This window comes from Gadus chalcogrammus, chromosome 23 (genome assembly GCF_026213295.1).
Source record: "Gadus chalcogrammus isolate NIFS_2021 chromosome 23, NIFS_Gcha_1.0, whole genome shotgun sequence".
Lineage (NCBI taxonomy): Eukaryota > Metazoa > Chordata > Actinopteri > Gadiformes > Gadidae > Gadus > Gadus chalcogrammus.
In genome coordinates, this window is record NC_079434.1 from 6,764,678 (window position 1) to 6,780,284 (window position 15,607).

The following is a 15,607-nucleotide window of genomic DNA, read 5'->3' on the forward strand; positions in this document are numbered from 1 at the left end:
GTAAAGTGTGCAAAGTATGAGTATGAATATTTGATGGAGTATGAGTAAGTGTTTCCTTCTGTTACATAGATAGAACTTTATCAATCCCCTGCAGGAGAAATGTGTTAATGTTTGTCCCTATAAAACAATAATGGTAAAAAAACAAAACACAAAACATGACGGTAACTCTAAAGTATGGAAGCATATATGTAGCAAAATTCAAATGGCAATGCAATTTGCAATTTGCAATTCAATAAGTAATTACGTTATGCAATTGACAATGCATTATGCAATTTCATAATGTAATTTGTAAATACGCTATTCAAAGTGTATTTTAAAATGCAAAGTGACAATGCAATCCTCAATTAAATATGCAAAAGTTATAACAATAAAAATACAATAACATTTTGTCAAATTCTTTGAGTTCCTTTATTCAAATTGAAAAGCTATAGCGTCCCCGTGATTGCAATCCACTTCGCCACGCTCCGTGTGTTGCGATATTCAAATGACATTTCAATCCGCAAAACGGAATCCAAAACGGAATCCAAAGAGGAAATCCAAAGAGGAATCCAAAGAGGAATCCAAAAAGTCAATATGCAAAGTGGCAAACGTATCAGCCACCAGCGGGAACTACGTAACTTTCTATTGTGTCAGACAGTTTTATGTGTGGGGGGAGGGAGTTCCAGAGCCTGGGTGCTGAACAACTGAATGACCGGGCACCCATTCGTAATGAGTCGTGATGTGGGGATACATAGTAGTCCAGCAGAGGTTGAGCGGAGGGAGCGGGAGGGAGTGTATTCTTGGAGGAGGTCCCAGAGGTAACTGGGGGCTAGGTTGTGGAGAGCTTTGTAGGTGAGGAGTGGGTGGAGACGGTGGGTCTCCCGACCCTATGTTTCGCACCCAGTGCCTGTAGCACTTTGGAAATCTTTGTGTTTACCACACTGGCGTCAAAACGTACCCGTGAGGATAAGTCGTCTATCCTATCTCCCAGAACACGCACTCTATCTACTGCATCTGTGTCTTCAACACGATTGTTCTCCACATCATCGGCCAAACTTCGGAGCGTATCAATAATCACCATTGGTGACCATGGACCTGACACATACGAACTAGAAGTGAACAATGAAATTACGAGCAAGTGACGTAGTTCCCGTCCAGACGCTGATTGGCTGATACGTTTGCCACTTTGCATATTGACTTTTTGGATTCCTCTTTGGATTCCGTTTTGGATTCCGTTTTGCGGATTGAAATGTCATTTGAATATCGCAACACACGGAGCGTGGCGAAGTGGATTGCAATCACGGGGACGCTATAGCTTTTCAATTTGTATAAAGGAACTCAAAGAATTTGACAAAATGTTTTTCTATTTGTATTGTTAGAACTTTTGCAAATTTAATTGAGGATTGCATTGTCACTTTGCATTTTAAAATACACTTTGAATAACGTATTTACAAATTACATTATAAAATTGCATAATGCATTGTCAAATGCATAATGGAATTCCAAATTGCATTGCCATTTGAATTTTGCTACATATATGCTTCCATACTAAAGTCAAACCGTCCAATCTGAAGGCTTTACTTAACCACTCCCCCTACTCACTTCCACCAATGCAAAGCGAACAGAACTGAGTAGGGGAGGGCATAGCCCAACTAGTTTGTGACAGACCCAGAGGAACGCAACGCAAATTAAATGTGAACATGTATTGAGGCTTTAATAAAATCCCGGACGATTTTGAAATTTCACCCGGACGCATTTGATTCCTACCCTGGCCTTCCACTGTTAAATAGCGGCCCAAATTTCTCTGCGTGAGAAATACGAAGTGTGGCGTGTGAGCGTGTGGATGGGTTGAATTGCGTGTGTCTCACGGAGAGCCCTGCGCAATGTTCAGCTAGAAATGTGTTGTAATCACTTGTATTCCTCATAGCTCTCAGGCTGTGAGGAAATCAGCAGCCCGCGAACGCAGCTCCTCTGATGTGAACGCGCACAGAGCGCATAGTTACGACAATGATGTCGTAGTAAAGCCAGCTGCCAGAGCCCGTCATATTAGACATTCTCTGGTGGTATATTCGTTTCGCTCAGTAAGAATCAAAAAACTAATAAACAAACTGAAATTTTGATTTTCGTTTTCTTGTCAAAACGAAAAAACGGCTTGTTTTCTGGTTTCTGCTTGCGTCAATTATTCCCAGAAAACAGAGTAATAAAACGTACCTTGCTCGTAAACTGTACAATCTTTATTTCTTTAATATTACTTTATTTTTAAGACAGGCCTATGCTGTTTGTAGGCTACAAGAAAAAGTAAATGAAGATGACGATAATAGGTTATCTTGGTTAAACTTACAAGTGGATATTACAGCAAAATACATCAGTTTTTTTCCCCCGTCGTCTATGTCAATGTAATATCTTAAACTTTTAATATAGACAATAAAAATGGTTAAAAACAAACAGAATTAAGTCTTTTTTTTTCTTTAAGTTGAATTTATTTTGTCCTTATTCACTAGTTACTGAACTTGTCTGTTGTTGTGCTTATAATAACATTATAAGAACAATTTAAAGCAATGCTAGATTCCTCTGTACTCGATTTAATGCACCACTCGAATACTCTGGTCTAGCTGTCAAACCGGCAGCACTGCGTCGCATATTGATGACGTTGTTTGACTCCTCGACGCTTTTCAGTTGTTTTGGATAATTTGCTCTCATCCAAACTGCACAAACCACACAACATGTGTAGCAACAAAGTGTAGCATGTGCCCATCTATCTAGCCTGCCACGACGTCAACAACGAGCCTGAGACATGGAGACAGTCTTATTTAAATCGTTTTCTCTCATGTTGGCTTGAGTATTCACATCAGTATTCACGATGATTCCCGTTCCGCTGGTGGTCTGTGTGCTGGGAGGTTGGTGCGCCGTCTACCTCACTGACTCGGTCCTAAAGGTAAAACACACATTAAACGCACACGGCTGTGCACAATAAACACTTGGCTCAGAGATGTGTGTGGGTGTGTGTGTAGTTCGCCAGTGGTAATGGCTATCGTTAGCATAAGATGAAGTCACTCACTAGGCACATGCGCAGATAATCGTCTTTAATCAGTTTACTTTATAGTCTATACACAATCATGATAACATGGAAAATGTATATAGTTGGTGCTGTATTGCCTCCAATAGCGTTGTTGTTCTACGGCTGTACGCTTTGTTTTGTGAAAAAGCCCCCAAAGCCCTATTCTCTACAAACCTGTATTATAGTTTGATGTCTCCACCTACTGCACTCCTAAACAACCCTCAAAGGAGGCATCTCTGTTCTGTTTCGCTTCAGAAGGTATCTTCCCTCTTGGTTTTGGAAATGTTTTCCCTTGCCTTACGGCCTAGGCTTAGGAGTGGTAAACAAATGTTGCATGTGAAACTCTTCGACACCGTCACTATTATTAAAAGCTATTCAAATAAAATGGACTTGATGTCAGACCAAGGTTTCCAGGTTAATCGGCACTGTGTCTTGGTTCCCTAGTCATCTGGGAAACACCGGAACAGCTACGAGGCATGGCTTGGCAGCCACGGGGTCACGTTGTCCCCGTTCCAACTCCGGTGGCAGACTACCATGTTCAACCGTCTGTTTGCCTACTGTGCCCGAATCAACCCGCATGCTCTCTACCTATGGTAAAAAAACGTTATAACTACAACTAATATGTCCTATAACTGTACCTTTTATCTCTCCTACCCCCTCACCTCACCTGGACTATCTTCCTCCAACGCCCCTCTAACTGCATGCATCATTACTAAAACAACGTCTACCTTTGCAATGTGATTGTACCTTCTACTGTGGTTATCTTCTGTAAGCTTAATCAAGCAAACAGTCACTCATCAGTGTTTTGTAAATTAAAGTTCCATACATTGGGTTAACTATGACAGGACTTTCACTCCAGACTTTGCCTCCAACAAACCAGTGATATTTCTACATGTAGTACTGCAAATGTAAAAAATACATGCAAATAGAATGGTTATTTTATTAGGTTGATACCTTAATTTATTATATTATATTATGCTGTACATGTGGTAACCAACCATATTACTGTACAATTGCCTGGATTAATAGTATCATCTTACTATGTATCCCCCTCCAGTGGCAGAAGGAGCACATTGCACTCCAAAACACAAATCAATTGAGGTCCATTGTCATTTACTACATTTTTTTTTGGAGGAATTTTCCCTTGGCGATATTTGTCAAATTATCTTGACAGACGGTCGAAATGAGTGTCAATGTACGGTAAAAGCCCTAGTCCCTACTGCTCCAGACAAGCTCCTCCCTCCCCTCCTCCTTGCAGGTTCAGCAGTGGGGTGGTGTTTGGGGTGGTGGCCATGGTGGGCTCGGTGGTGCTGCTGGCCCGGACCCTGCAGCAGACCCTGGCCCAGATGACGTCCGACAGCCCCCGGATGGCCGGGCAGCAGGCGTTGCAAGTGGTGGTACGTGGGTGAAGCTTGGGGATGAGGTCATGCTGTACCAATCAGTGAGCGGATGGTTGGTTATTGACTAGTAATGCAGTTTTGGATCCTGGGTGATGGTACTCAGTACGTTTACGATTCTAGAAAGATGTTTTCAGTAGAGAGCTGTCAGTTCACTTCGAGTCCATGTCATTTCTCCGACGCTCCATTGTTCCGACCTCTCGGTTGTATGCGGACTCGTCCGGCGGCAGAATAGCGGGAGGAGTCCAGCCAGAGGAGTCCGCATACAACCGAGAGGTCGGAACAATGGAGCGTCGGAGAAATGGACCCGAAGTGAACTGACAGCTGTCCCGCATACGGCAACAATCCCTTTCTCCTCTATGTCGCGTTTCAATTTGGACTTAAGAGCAGGGCCGGATTAACAAATCATAGGCCCCTGGGCACAAATGTCTGATACACTTTTGCTGCTGTCGGCTCCCAGACCGTAGTCGAGGAGAGACGTCCCCTCCAGGGCCGATGTTCTCTCACCTTTCACTTTGACCGGCAGTGGGTCTGCTTATAGGTCGGAATGAAGTGGCCACCGATTATTGACAGGCTGGGTACTTTATTCGTAGTTCCACTAACTTAACAGAACACGTTTGCACAGACACAACCAGACTCGTTCATTCACTAAACTGACACGCGTACCTCCTCGCTCGTCACTCACTCGCTGAAGTCACTCACACACGCACATTGCCATTCTTGCGCTACTCTCGTAACAGAAGTGTAGCGTGTACTGAATGCATGTTGATGATGATACACTTCTTATAGGGGGAAACTACATTGGCACGACACCGGCTTCCTCCATCTTCTTCGCCACCTTTTTAAATAAATTGCCGTCTCTCGTTTTCCGACGGCGACAACAACGTGACTATTGTCTCCTTATACTTCCGGATCACGGCCCCTGGGAGAAATCTCGAGCAGAACGCAAAATCTGATTCCATGCGATCCGATCCGTTACCTGCACGCTTAATTCGACTAACAATCGAATAATCTAGGTGTCTCAATTCGACTACGAGTAACTCGATTCGATTATAGTCAGACTTAAGGTCTATACATGCATCTTAATAATCCAATCATAATTGGACTAAGCCAATAATTCGACTTTCTTGAGTGTCATGTAAACGCACTGAATTTTAGTGTCTGATCTGCAGTCAGACACAGTGTTTGTAGTCAGATAGTTTAATATAGCTGACGCAGATTGGAAAAAATGGAAAAACAGACAGGGTCAGATGGACATGCAGTCAGACAGATAGATAGACACTCACCTGATGGTGTGTGTGTTTGTGCTTTGTATGCGTGTGTGTGTGTGTGTTGGTGTAGATCCCAGGGGTCAACCTGCCCACCAGTCAGCTACTCTACTTCTTCAGCGCCCTGCTGCTGAGCGGGGTCATCCATGAGCTGGGACACGCCGTGGCCGCCCTCCGGTAAAAAACACACGCAAACACACAAACATATAGATATACCACGCACGCACGCACGCACGCACGCGCGCACGCACGCGCGCACGCACGCACGCGCATGACAACACTGGATGACAACACTGGATTGTGTGTGTGTGTGCAGGGAGCAGGTGAGGGTGAACGGCTTCGGGATGTTTGTGTTCGTGGTGTACCCCGGGGCGTTCGTGGACCTCTTCACCACCCACCTCACCCTGGTCTCCCCCACCCAACAGCTGCGTATCTTCTGCGCTGGTGAGACCGCTGTGCTTTGCTAGAACATACTATAACTCTGCTTAGATATGCTATGCTATGCTATGCTAAACTTGACTCTGCTCAGGTATACTTTGCCATGCTGAACTATACTACTGTATATTTTGCTATGTTTTGCTGGACTGCACTATACAAGGCTAAAATATACAGGACGATGCTAGAATATGCTTTCTTACATTTTGCTATGCTAAACTACACTATTCTATCGGGATGCTCGATTATGGAAAAAATCATAATCACGATTATTTTGTTCAATATTGAGTTCACGATTATTCAAACTATTATTTTTGAGGTTGAAAACATGATGTATTTATTCAGCATGTCTCTCCCAAAATCACTGAGAACTTTGAAATGTCACCTTGAAATCTAAAATAATTTACAGATATGTATCCAGCAGTGCACTTTCTATAAAACATAAAACAAAACAAAAAACGATTATATTAGTTTTTTTATCGTTTGACGCTAATATCGAGGTCAAAATTTGATTAATCGCCCAGCCCTACTATGCTTTTTAATGTGCTATACTTTGCTTTCCTTTATTACTATATACAACGTTGCTATGCTATGCAACCACTTTATCCTTGAGGATAAAATGGTCTCTTTAAAGGACAACATCATAGATTCAAACAGCTTTGCATCACTACAATGAGGGGAGTATATGCAAATAATGTTTAACCTTCCTCCATGTTGGCTGCACCCAGATCTCCACGTTTGCATCATCATGATAAAAGGAGCAAAGGGATCTTGCTGCAGGCAGCATAGAGGAAAGCATTGCTGGTTATTTGCATCTACTGCCTACATGGTCATAAGCCAAGTAGTCCATTGAGAATGACATATAGTGGCATTCTTGCGTTTGGAAAAGTATGCTTTTCCAAGTGACCTAGATTATTAGTGGCTTGTCTTAAACGTAAGAGGTTTCAGGCCTGGCCACGGATGTGTATTGATCCTTCAGGTATTGATTTGCCATAGTTGGAGGACTAGGAGGAAGGACACCATAGTTGTGTTATCGATATTTTTCATAATTGGACTGTCCAAGAATATTTGGTGTCCCGATCACAAAAGAAAAATCTACTTCTCTTTCAAGTGGGGTCTTTAAATGGCCAAAGAGAAGGATGTTTTTCGGAGCCATTACAAGCTCCAGCCACTAGAGAGCAGAAAAGTGCTTTGGCATGATGAATGACCTCTGTGTATGAGCGGAGTGTACTATGGGAGTGTTTCGACCTAAAATAAGCCAAAACTATGTACGTACTCGAAAGCATTTAGGATAAAGATGCTTTGTATTGTGCTTTGTTCAGGCACGTGCATTTAAGTAAAATGAAACCCCTTTAATTTGCTAAAAGGTACAATATGTAACCTTTCCATATATGAATATCTAAATAAGACAAGACCAATGTTTTATATGATAGATGTGACATAATCCCAATTGTTTTCCAACAATTTTCCAACTCAGAGAAATCCGTAGTTTCATTAAAGGTAAAGATCTGTTGCATTTGGTTGCATAGACTGTACTTGGGCTGGTCATTTCTTATTATTTATTTATTTTTTCCGTCCGTAGAACAATGGCATCTGTGAATATTGCCCTCACTCACTCACTCACCCGTCAGTGAATAGCCTCTCCTCTCTGATTTAATTAGAAGGAAATGACATACCGTGACACAATGTGAGGGACATTTTTACATTAACTCCCCCTTGACACAACCTCTGTGTTCCCACGCTTCCTCAGACGTCTTTAAACGAAAAGTTCTTCTATTATTTTGATTGAGCGGCAGAATTGACGGCGGAAACATTGTGTTTATTTTTTTGGTTTCCTCCCAAAGTGAAGATGTTATTTTTCAGAAGGAAAGAGAGGGAGGGAGAACGAGAGAGATAGGCGAGGGAGAAAGGAAGAGAGAGAGAAAGGTGAAGGACGAAGAGAGTGAGAAGAGAAAGAGAAAAGGAAGAGAGCAAAAATCCAGTCAAAGAGGAAGCGGAGGAAAGAGACTTACCCTCTCAGGGGGAGCTGGAACAGAAAGCCACGCTGTGCTTATTGATCAGTCTTGCTGTGCTCAGCACTTTGCTAGACGGGGGTCTTCAATCACATGACCTCTTACATTATGTAATCATATTGTTATCACTGTGGTCTCCCAACACACTGCCACACGTTCAGAAATGGCCTCAACACCAAATGTTGATACATTTCTTCCATCCATTTAAATTTCAGCATATTATAATCGACTTAAACACTGAACCCGTCAAACCTTTTTTCAATGAGCACGTATTTTTTAAAATGACTTTGTGTGTAATCAGGTAGGGGTTAGGGCACAACTCTCTAGGGGACATCTGCAGGTAACTCTCAATGTCTGCAAAACATTGGGAATCAATCGAGTACCTCATAACCACAACACTATGATATGCGACCCTCGACTTGGTGTCATCATTTTACGCTCACCATATCGAAATTAAGTGTGGAACAATAAAAGAGGGTGCCAATCATGACTTGGAATCGTAAAGACTCAGGTTTGCCGTAGGGCTTCCTGTTTCAATGATAAGTGATGCAGTGGCCTAACGAGGTTTGCTCTCTGATTGGCTGATCTCGTCCTTCCAGGGGTGTGGCATAACTTTGTCCTGTGTCTGGTGGCGCTGGGACTCCTCTTCCTGTTGCCCTTCCTTCTGTTTCCTGTGTACAGCACCGGGGGCGGAGCTCTGGTCACGGAGGTGGTGCAGGTGAGTGTGTCTCTATAGACCATCCACACGACGGCAACCGTGAGAATGGGTCCCCCTCTTAGTCTTATGAAGGCCACTCTGGGAAATATTCATGAATACCTTTGAATGGAGATCTACTGGATCTAATCTAATCCAATCATATCTGATATAGATATTGATCAAAATCATTATGAAAATCAATGTGAAGTCTAAAATAATTTTTTTAAGATATATCTCTTCTAAACCAATTACGTAAGAATGAAAATGAATCTTGGAATGCATCTTCCACACCTTTTCAGTGAAGAGCTACTCTTGGGCCCAATCTAATTTCTACCCCTTCCCCCTCCCCCCTTCCCCTTACCCCTTCAAAACAAGGGGGAGGGGTAAGGGGACGGGGTAAGGGGTAGAAATGGGATTGGGCCGTGGTGTTGCAACATTCCAAAGTGATCTCCTTCCCCTCACAGGGCCGCTGTGTCCTCTCATTAACGAGTCTCTCTCCCCCACCCCCCCCGCTGTCCCCCGCGCCCCTCCGCCCCGCCTCTCCTTCACCTTCAGGGGTCCCCAGCAGACGGCCCCCGGGGTCTGTCGGTGGGGGACATCGTGACGGGCCTGGAGGAGTGTGGGGTCAGCGGGGCGGAGGACTGGGCCAGCTGCCTGGCCCTGCTCTCCCTCTCCCCGCAGACGGGGTACTGTATCCCCGCCGCCAGCCTGCAGCCTAGCTGGGCCCACGGACGAGGTGGGGACACGCGCACCCACTCCCACCCTTCTATGTGTATGGGTCTCACGCACGCACGCACGCACGCACGCACGCCTATATATCACACACGCCCACACATCACACACACGCATCAAACAGATATTCAATGCATACACATGCAAAATTATATCCAATCCTAACACCCACCCTTAACTAAATATTTCTCTCGCCCTCTCTCACACACACACACACACACACACACACACACACACACACACACACACACACACACACACACACACACACACACACACCCCGCCCTCACTCTCTCTCTCTCTCACCCCCGCCCTCACTTTCTCTTGCCCTCTCTCTCTCTCGCCCTCTCTCTTTCGCCCTCTCTCTCTCGCCCTCTCTCCCTTTCTCTCTCGCCCTCTCTCCCTTTCTCTCTCTCTCTATCTTTCGCCCTCTCTTCTCCCCCAGCCTACAAGCGCTTGGATGGCTCTATGGACTGCTGCAGCAACAACAGTCTGACTGACCTCTGCTTCTCCTACACCAGCCCACGGGACAAGGAGAAAGAGGTGACACACACACACACACACTCCGCTTAAAAGCACACATTCACGCATGCACACGCATACACAGAGTGGATGTATTAACTTTAGACGGAAACGCATGATCAGCAGAAACCAGAAATACCCGAGCGCCGTCTGATTGATATGCAGTGTGTGTAATATAGGTGCCGTAGATGGGGTACTGAGCTATGATAACACAGTGTGCGCGAAACGGGATTGACAGGCAAGATGGATTTCCCCCGAACCAATCAGGTAAGATACGCCCTGATTGTCAGAAACGAGCCGAGGGCGGTCTGAAATCTAAGTTGGCTCAGACGGGAGGCGGGCGCTACAGATCCATCACGGCGCACATCCCGCACTAATAGCGGAGAGACGGCATTTCATTTCTAACAAATTACACTCAAATTATGGCTCCTACATCCTCCAGACGGCATCTCTTGATATAAGAGGTGATGCCTTGTTTGGCGCGCGGCGCGACTCCCCGTTCCGCGTGCCAGGAACCGAGCGAGCACTAGAGTGATGAGACCTTGATGCTGGATTCTATGGAACCTCCTTGTCGAGGACTCATTTCAATGTGTTGGTGGGATGGCCGTGCCCGAAATAAAGTCAAACATTGATAACGTCAGACGAATGAAGCATGTTGTGAATACTTCTGATACGGCGTTATCAGCCACAGCAACGCAATGCTGTGATGATGTAAGATAATACAGTGTTAGCAGAAACCAGAGAGAGAGAGAGAGAGAGAGAGAGAGAGAGAGGGAGAGAGAGAGGGAGAGAGAGAGAGGGAGAGAGAGAGAGAGAGAGAGAGAGAGAGAGAGAGAGAGAGAGAGAGGGAGAGAGAGAGGGAGAGAGAGAGAGAGAGAGAGAGAGAGAGAGAGAGGGAGAGAGGGGGAGAGAGAGAGAGAGAGGATGTTTTTAAGGATGGTATGAGTTTAAGGATGGTATGGAGGGATGGGGGAGAGAGTGTTAGGGGTAGAGGGAGAGGAGGGGCGTTGGGAAAGAAGAGATGGAGGCTGAGAGCGAGATTGAGATAACGACGGATAAGGGAGAGAGGGGGAGGATGAGCGATAAAAAGAGATGAGGGGGAGCGAGAGAGAGCGGGAATGAGGGGAAGGCCACTGATATCTCTTTCTGCAGAAAAGGCCTCCGTCCCTGCTCTGAACGCTGCCCTCCCTGCTCTGAACGCAGCCCTCCCGCCCTCAGTACGCCTGCATGCCGGTGCGCAAGATGGTGACGGGCACGCCGGTCTGCCGCCGCGACGCCGACTGCCTGGCCCAGGAGCACGCGGGGGCCAGCGTGTGTGTCACCCCGTCCCTGGAGAACCAGACGCGCTTCATCCGCGTCACGCACCCCCCCAACACACACATGCTGTTTGTGGGCTACCCCCCCCACCTGCAGTACTCCGGTACGTAGCACTGGGGACTGCGTGTGTGCGTGTTTGTGTGTGTTAGGGCTTTGACTCCGAACTTCGTTATTCGAATATAATTCGAATATCAAAAAATAGATCAAAATTCGAACGAATATTAGGCACCCCTTAATATTCGTACCTGTTATGGGCAGGCCAACAGGGAGAGACGTTGGAGAACCCGACGCAGTCTATTCATAATATTGTTATGACCACGGAAGAGGCAGTGAATGAAGTATTGATTAGACAGCGATTTATTAGTAACCTAATAAATCGTTGGAACGCGCAACCATACCAAAGCAACGCCGGTAAACAAACCTCACGAAGCCCAATCCAGGTCTTACTGAAGGCATTTAATGGTCAAAATATTTGTAATAAATATTCAAATATATTCGAATGTTAAAATTAATAAACAAACAAACTTCGAATATGATTTTTGAGTGTGAGTGTGTTTGGGTAGGTTAACATTGTGTGTGTGTGTGTGTGTGTGTGTGTGTGTGTGTGTGTGTGTGTGTGTGTGTGTGTGTGTGTGTGTGTGTGTGTGTGTGTGTGTGTGTGTGTGTGTGTGTGTGTGTGTGTGTGTGTGTATCATATGTTGTGTGTGTGTGTGTGTGTAGAATACAATGCACCTCTGTAGTCCGGTGGCATTTCTCTTAAGTCCCTGTGTGTGTGAGATATCTTGATTGTGTCATTGTTCTAACGATTGCACTAAGAACAAACTGTACCAGTGTCCACGGAGCTATAATTATTCTGAAGAATACTGTACTGAGAAACTTTTCAGTAATAAACTACTCAGTCCAGCACCCAAAACAGACCCACAACAATTATCTGAGTTGTATTCAGACCACCACGGATGTTTGTGTGGAGGCTCAAAGGCACTGTGGCAGTATCTAAGGCTAAGCCATACCTCGTCCATGTAGTAGCGGGCACACGGCACAGCCTGGTAGCGGTTTGCCTCAGACTAGGGTTGCCGCGATGTGGACATTTTCACACCGAGTAATACACTCGTGTCAACACCGGTATTACCGAGTATAAACGGTATAAACTTTGAAACTAGGTCAACCGCCATCTTCTCCGTCGACTCTCCTCTCACACTCGGTGACAGCGTTCTATATATAATAGTATAATATAATTGTATCTATAATATCACGGCCAAAAGCTCTGTGCGCCCCGGATGGCCGTAGCGTGGGGAGCTCTCGTAGGGATTAGGCTTCGCGGGGTTTGTTTACCGGCGTTGCTATGGTTACCGGTCTTGTGTGTTCCAACGGTTTTTTAGGTAGCCTATCTATTATTATATCGATCTATTATTATTACATTTTTATTTTCTTAATTATAATTATATGATTAATTTATACTGAATTTTCTTTTTATTACTGAAAAAAAAAAAAAAAAAAAAAATGGTGGCCGGTGTGCAACACCGAGTAATCAGTGTTGTCCTCAACACCGGTAACACCGGTAATACCGTATACCACGGCAACCGTACCTCAGACCCAGTCTGCCAGGCGTCTGGTTTGAGCCCTAATTGCTTTCTGATGACCTGCTCTGCCCTGCTGTGTTGTGTAGAGTGAGTTTTATTGTGTGTGTTGACTTGTTGTTGTGTTGTGTTGCGTTGTGTTGCAGTGAGCTTGACCAACTTTGTCCCTCGCTTCACCTTCCTCCACCTGGATCTGCCCGTCTTCCTGGAGACCTTCTGCAAGTATCCTTCCCTGGCGGTGGTGAGGTTAGCTTGATGAGGTTATGATTAGATGAGATCCATAAAGATTAGATTATGTTAGGTTTGGAGTCACCTCAGATCCATCAGTCCTAATGCATTATAGCAGAGCTTCTGATCCAGCGGTCCTTATGTGTTATAGCAGAACTTCTTGGCACAAAATGTAAGTATTTACACAGTGGCCAGTCTACATGCTGTGGATTTTGAACCTCTTTTTTGAACCCTTTTTCAATTTACTACTGCAATGAATAGAAAGAAAGTGAAATGCCCGAGCTGATCAGAGCACCCCTGCCATCAGACTGAGGTATATATCTCAAATCCTATCTGTGAGACCAGGTTAGGATAGAATATATTAAATCAGTTTGGATTCAATAATGTTGGATGACATTATATTCGTTTCACTTGACAAGTGTCCTGCAAATGCACTAATAGGATTTACGAGGGTAGGTATTTATATATATATAAAGCTGTATATTTTCGTCTCGTGTAGAGTTTTGAACAGCCACATTAGTACGATCTCATTATGTCTGAACCTACTGATTAACTTGCGTACTTTGCGTCGCGTATCTGTTCAGAGCGTCCCCCAACCGGCCCCTAATCCCCCCCCCCCATCCCTTAACCCCGGTGCCCCCGTCAGATACGTGGTGTCCCTCTCCGGCGCCCTGGCCGTGGTCAACTCGGTGCCGTGCTTCGCGCTCGACGGCCAGTGGATGCTCAACGCCCTGCTGGAGGCCACGCTGGTCTCCGTGGTAACGGATCGCCAGCGCCGCGAGCTGATTGGCTTCTTCCTGCTGCTGGGCGGCAGCGCGCTGCTGGCGGCCAACGTGGCGCTGGGTCTGTGGATGGTCACCGCCCGCTAGTCCACGCCCCCTTTCCCACCCCAAGCCCCGCCCCTAAGAGTGGATCTGTAGTTCTGTGGGGACTGTTTGACTGTCAAGTTGCGATCTAGGACTACGTTTCCCATCCACCCGGCACCTCTCCCAGCGCTCTCCCCCTTGCCTTTTGTGGTTTTCACTTCCAAGAAAAAAATAAAATTAAAAAAAATAATTACTAGGAGCTTTGATTTCACGCATACACATGCACACACACACAAACGCACATAAACACAGGCACACACACATATTTACACTCACACGCACACACCCACACACACAAAAGTGTACACACGCACACATTTACAAGCACACACACCTACAAGGCACACACGCACACATAAACACACGTACACAATCCCGTTGTATGCACATACTCTTCAATATGCAGCCATACTTAAAGTCAACTTCTATTAAGGACTGTTTACAAGAACTGCAGAGTCTGTGAAATTGTTATATTTGTATATATTTGAATGAGGGTTTTAATTTTGCCACTGTACCAAGGATTTTACTTGTGGATGGCGAAAATATGTTAGTGCTACCGTAAACCAGAATCTGCGTATTCATCAAGTTGACTTCAAATCTCAATATCGTTGGAATCAAGAAAGACTTCGAGATTGATCATTTGTTGAGAACATTCCTTTTGTCCTAAGTCTGATCTAGTCATGCCAATAAACGCATCCCAGGGCCTCCCACCAGATGGAACCGCTTGTCCACGTCTGAGTCCGTCTTTGTTCCTAACTCGGTAAGGGTCGGTCTTAGCGGTGGTCTACAGGTGTTCCCTCCCACACACACACCCTCCCCGATGTGGGATTGTCAATGTGCAACGTGTGCTTGTGTGAGACGTACTAACGTACTCACGCACGCCGTGCACACGGCCCCACACGCACGTCCAGACTAATCAGCAGCGTGCCTGATAACAATGGAATTGTAAACAGAATGAGGAAGAGGATGGTAAAGACATTTTAGCATTGTGAGGGGAAGATTATTCCCTCAGATTTTTCCACTGAAACCCAATTAGTGTGAGTGTTGGAAAATAATTCATAGAGAAAATAGCCTTTGTTATTGACTATGATCAAGTGCTGCGTTATAACAACTATAATCGCTCAGAGATTATCCAGGTTGACCTGAAAACAATGAAATCACATTATTCCCGCTAGGGCCAACAAGACCATAACTAACCTGATTTTAAATAACCGATTTGGATTAGCAGGGACTTGAACCTAAAACGGTATTAATAAAAGGCTTCAAATGGGACTAGAAATGGTACTCAGACCGATAACCCCCATTACCTGGACCGGAGCTCAATCGGCCGGTTTACCTTAGAACCGTAATGCATTGTTGAGAACCGACGGCTAGGAACGATAGCGTTGTGGGCGGTGGGGCTCTGTGATTAATGGCTGTTTATGTTTCCGTCTTTTTTTGTTCTTGGAGTGCAGGAAGTGAAGTCTATATAAGGACACTGTGGTCTAACCATCACATACAGTGCTGAGTGTGTGGGGAA

General features: G+C 45.2%; 1 protein-coding gene across 2 annotated transcripts; it reads left to right on the forward strand.

Annotated features, from left to right (window-relative positions):
- The first annotated feature begins 2,555 nt into the window (after positions 1-2,555).
- On the forward strand, positions 2,556-14,825 carry mbtps2 (membrane-bound transcription factor peptidase, site 2). Of its 2 annotated transcripts, none has more exons than XM_056584650.1 (11): positions 2,556-2,914; positions 3,482-3,630; positions 4,296-4,434; positions 5,776-5,879; positions 6,019-6,146; positions 8,749-8,867; positions 9,402-9,582; positions 10,024-10,121; positions 11,304-11,520; positions 13,141-13,216; positions 13,869-14,825. In XM_056584650.1, the coding sequence occupies exons 1-11, from the start codon at positions 2,840-2,842 to the stop codon at positions 14,089-14,091; spliced, it is 1,509 nt and encodes a 502-aa protein (XP_056440625.1). In that variant the 5' UTR covers positions 2,556-2,839; the 3' UTR covers positions 14,092-14,825. The 2 variants fall into 2 exon arrangements, with proteins under 2 accessions (XP_056440625.1, XP_056440626.1); XM_056584651.1 differs by having other exon boundaries at positions 11,319-11,520.
- The last annotated feature ends 782 nt before the right edge of the window (positions 14,826-15,607 follow it).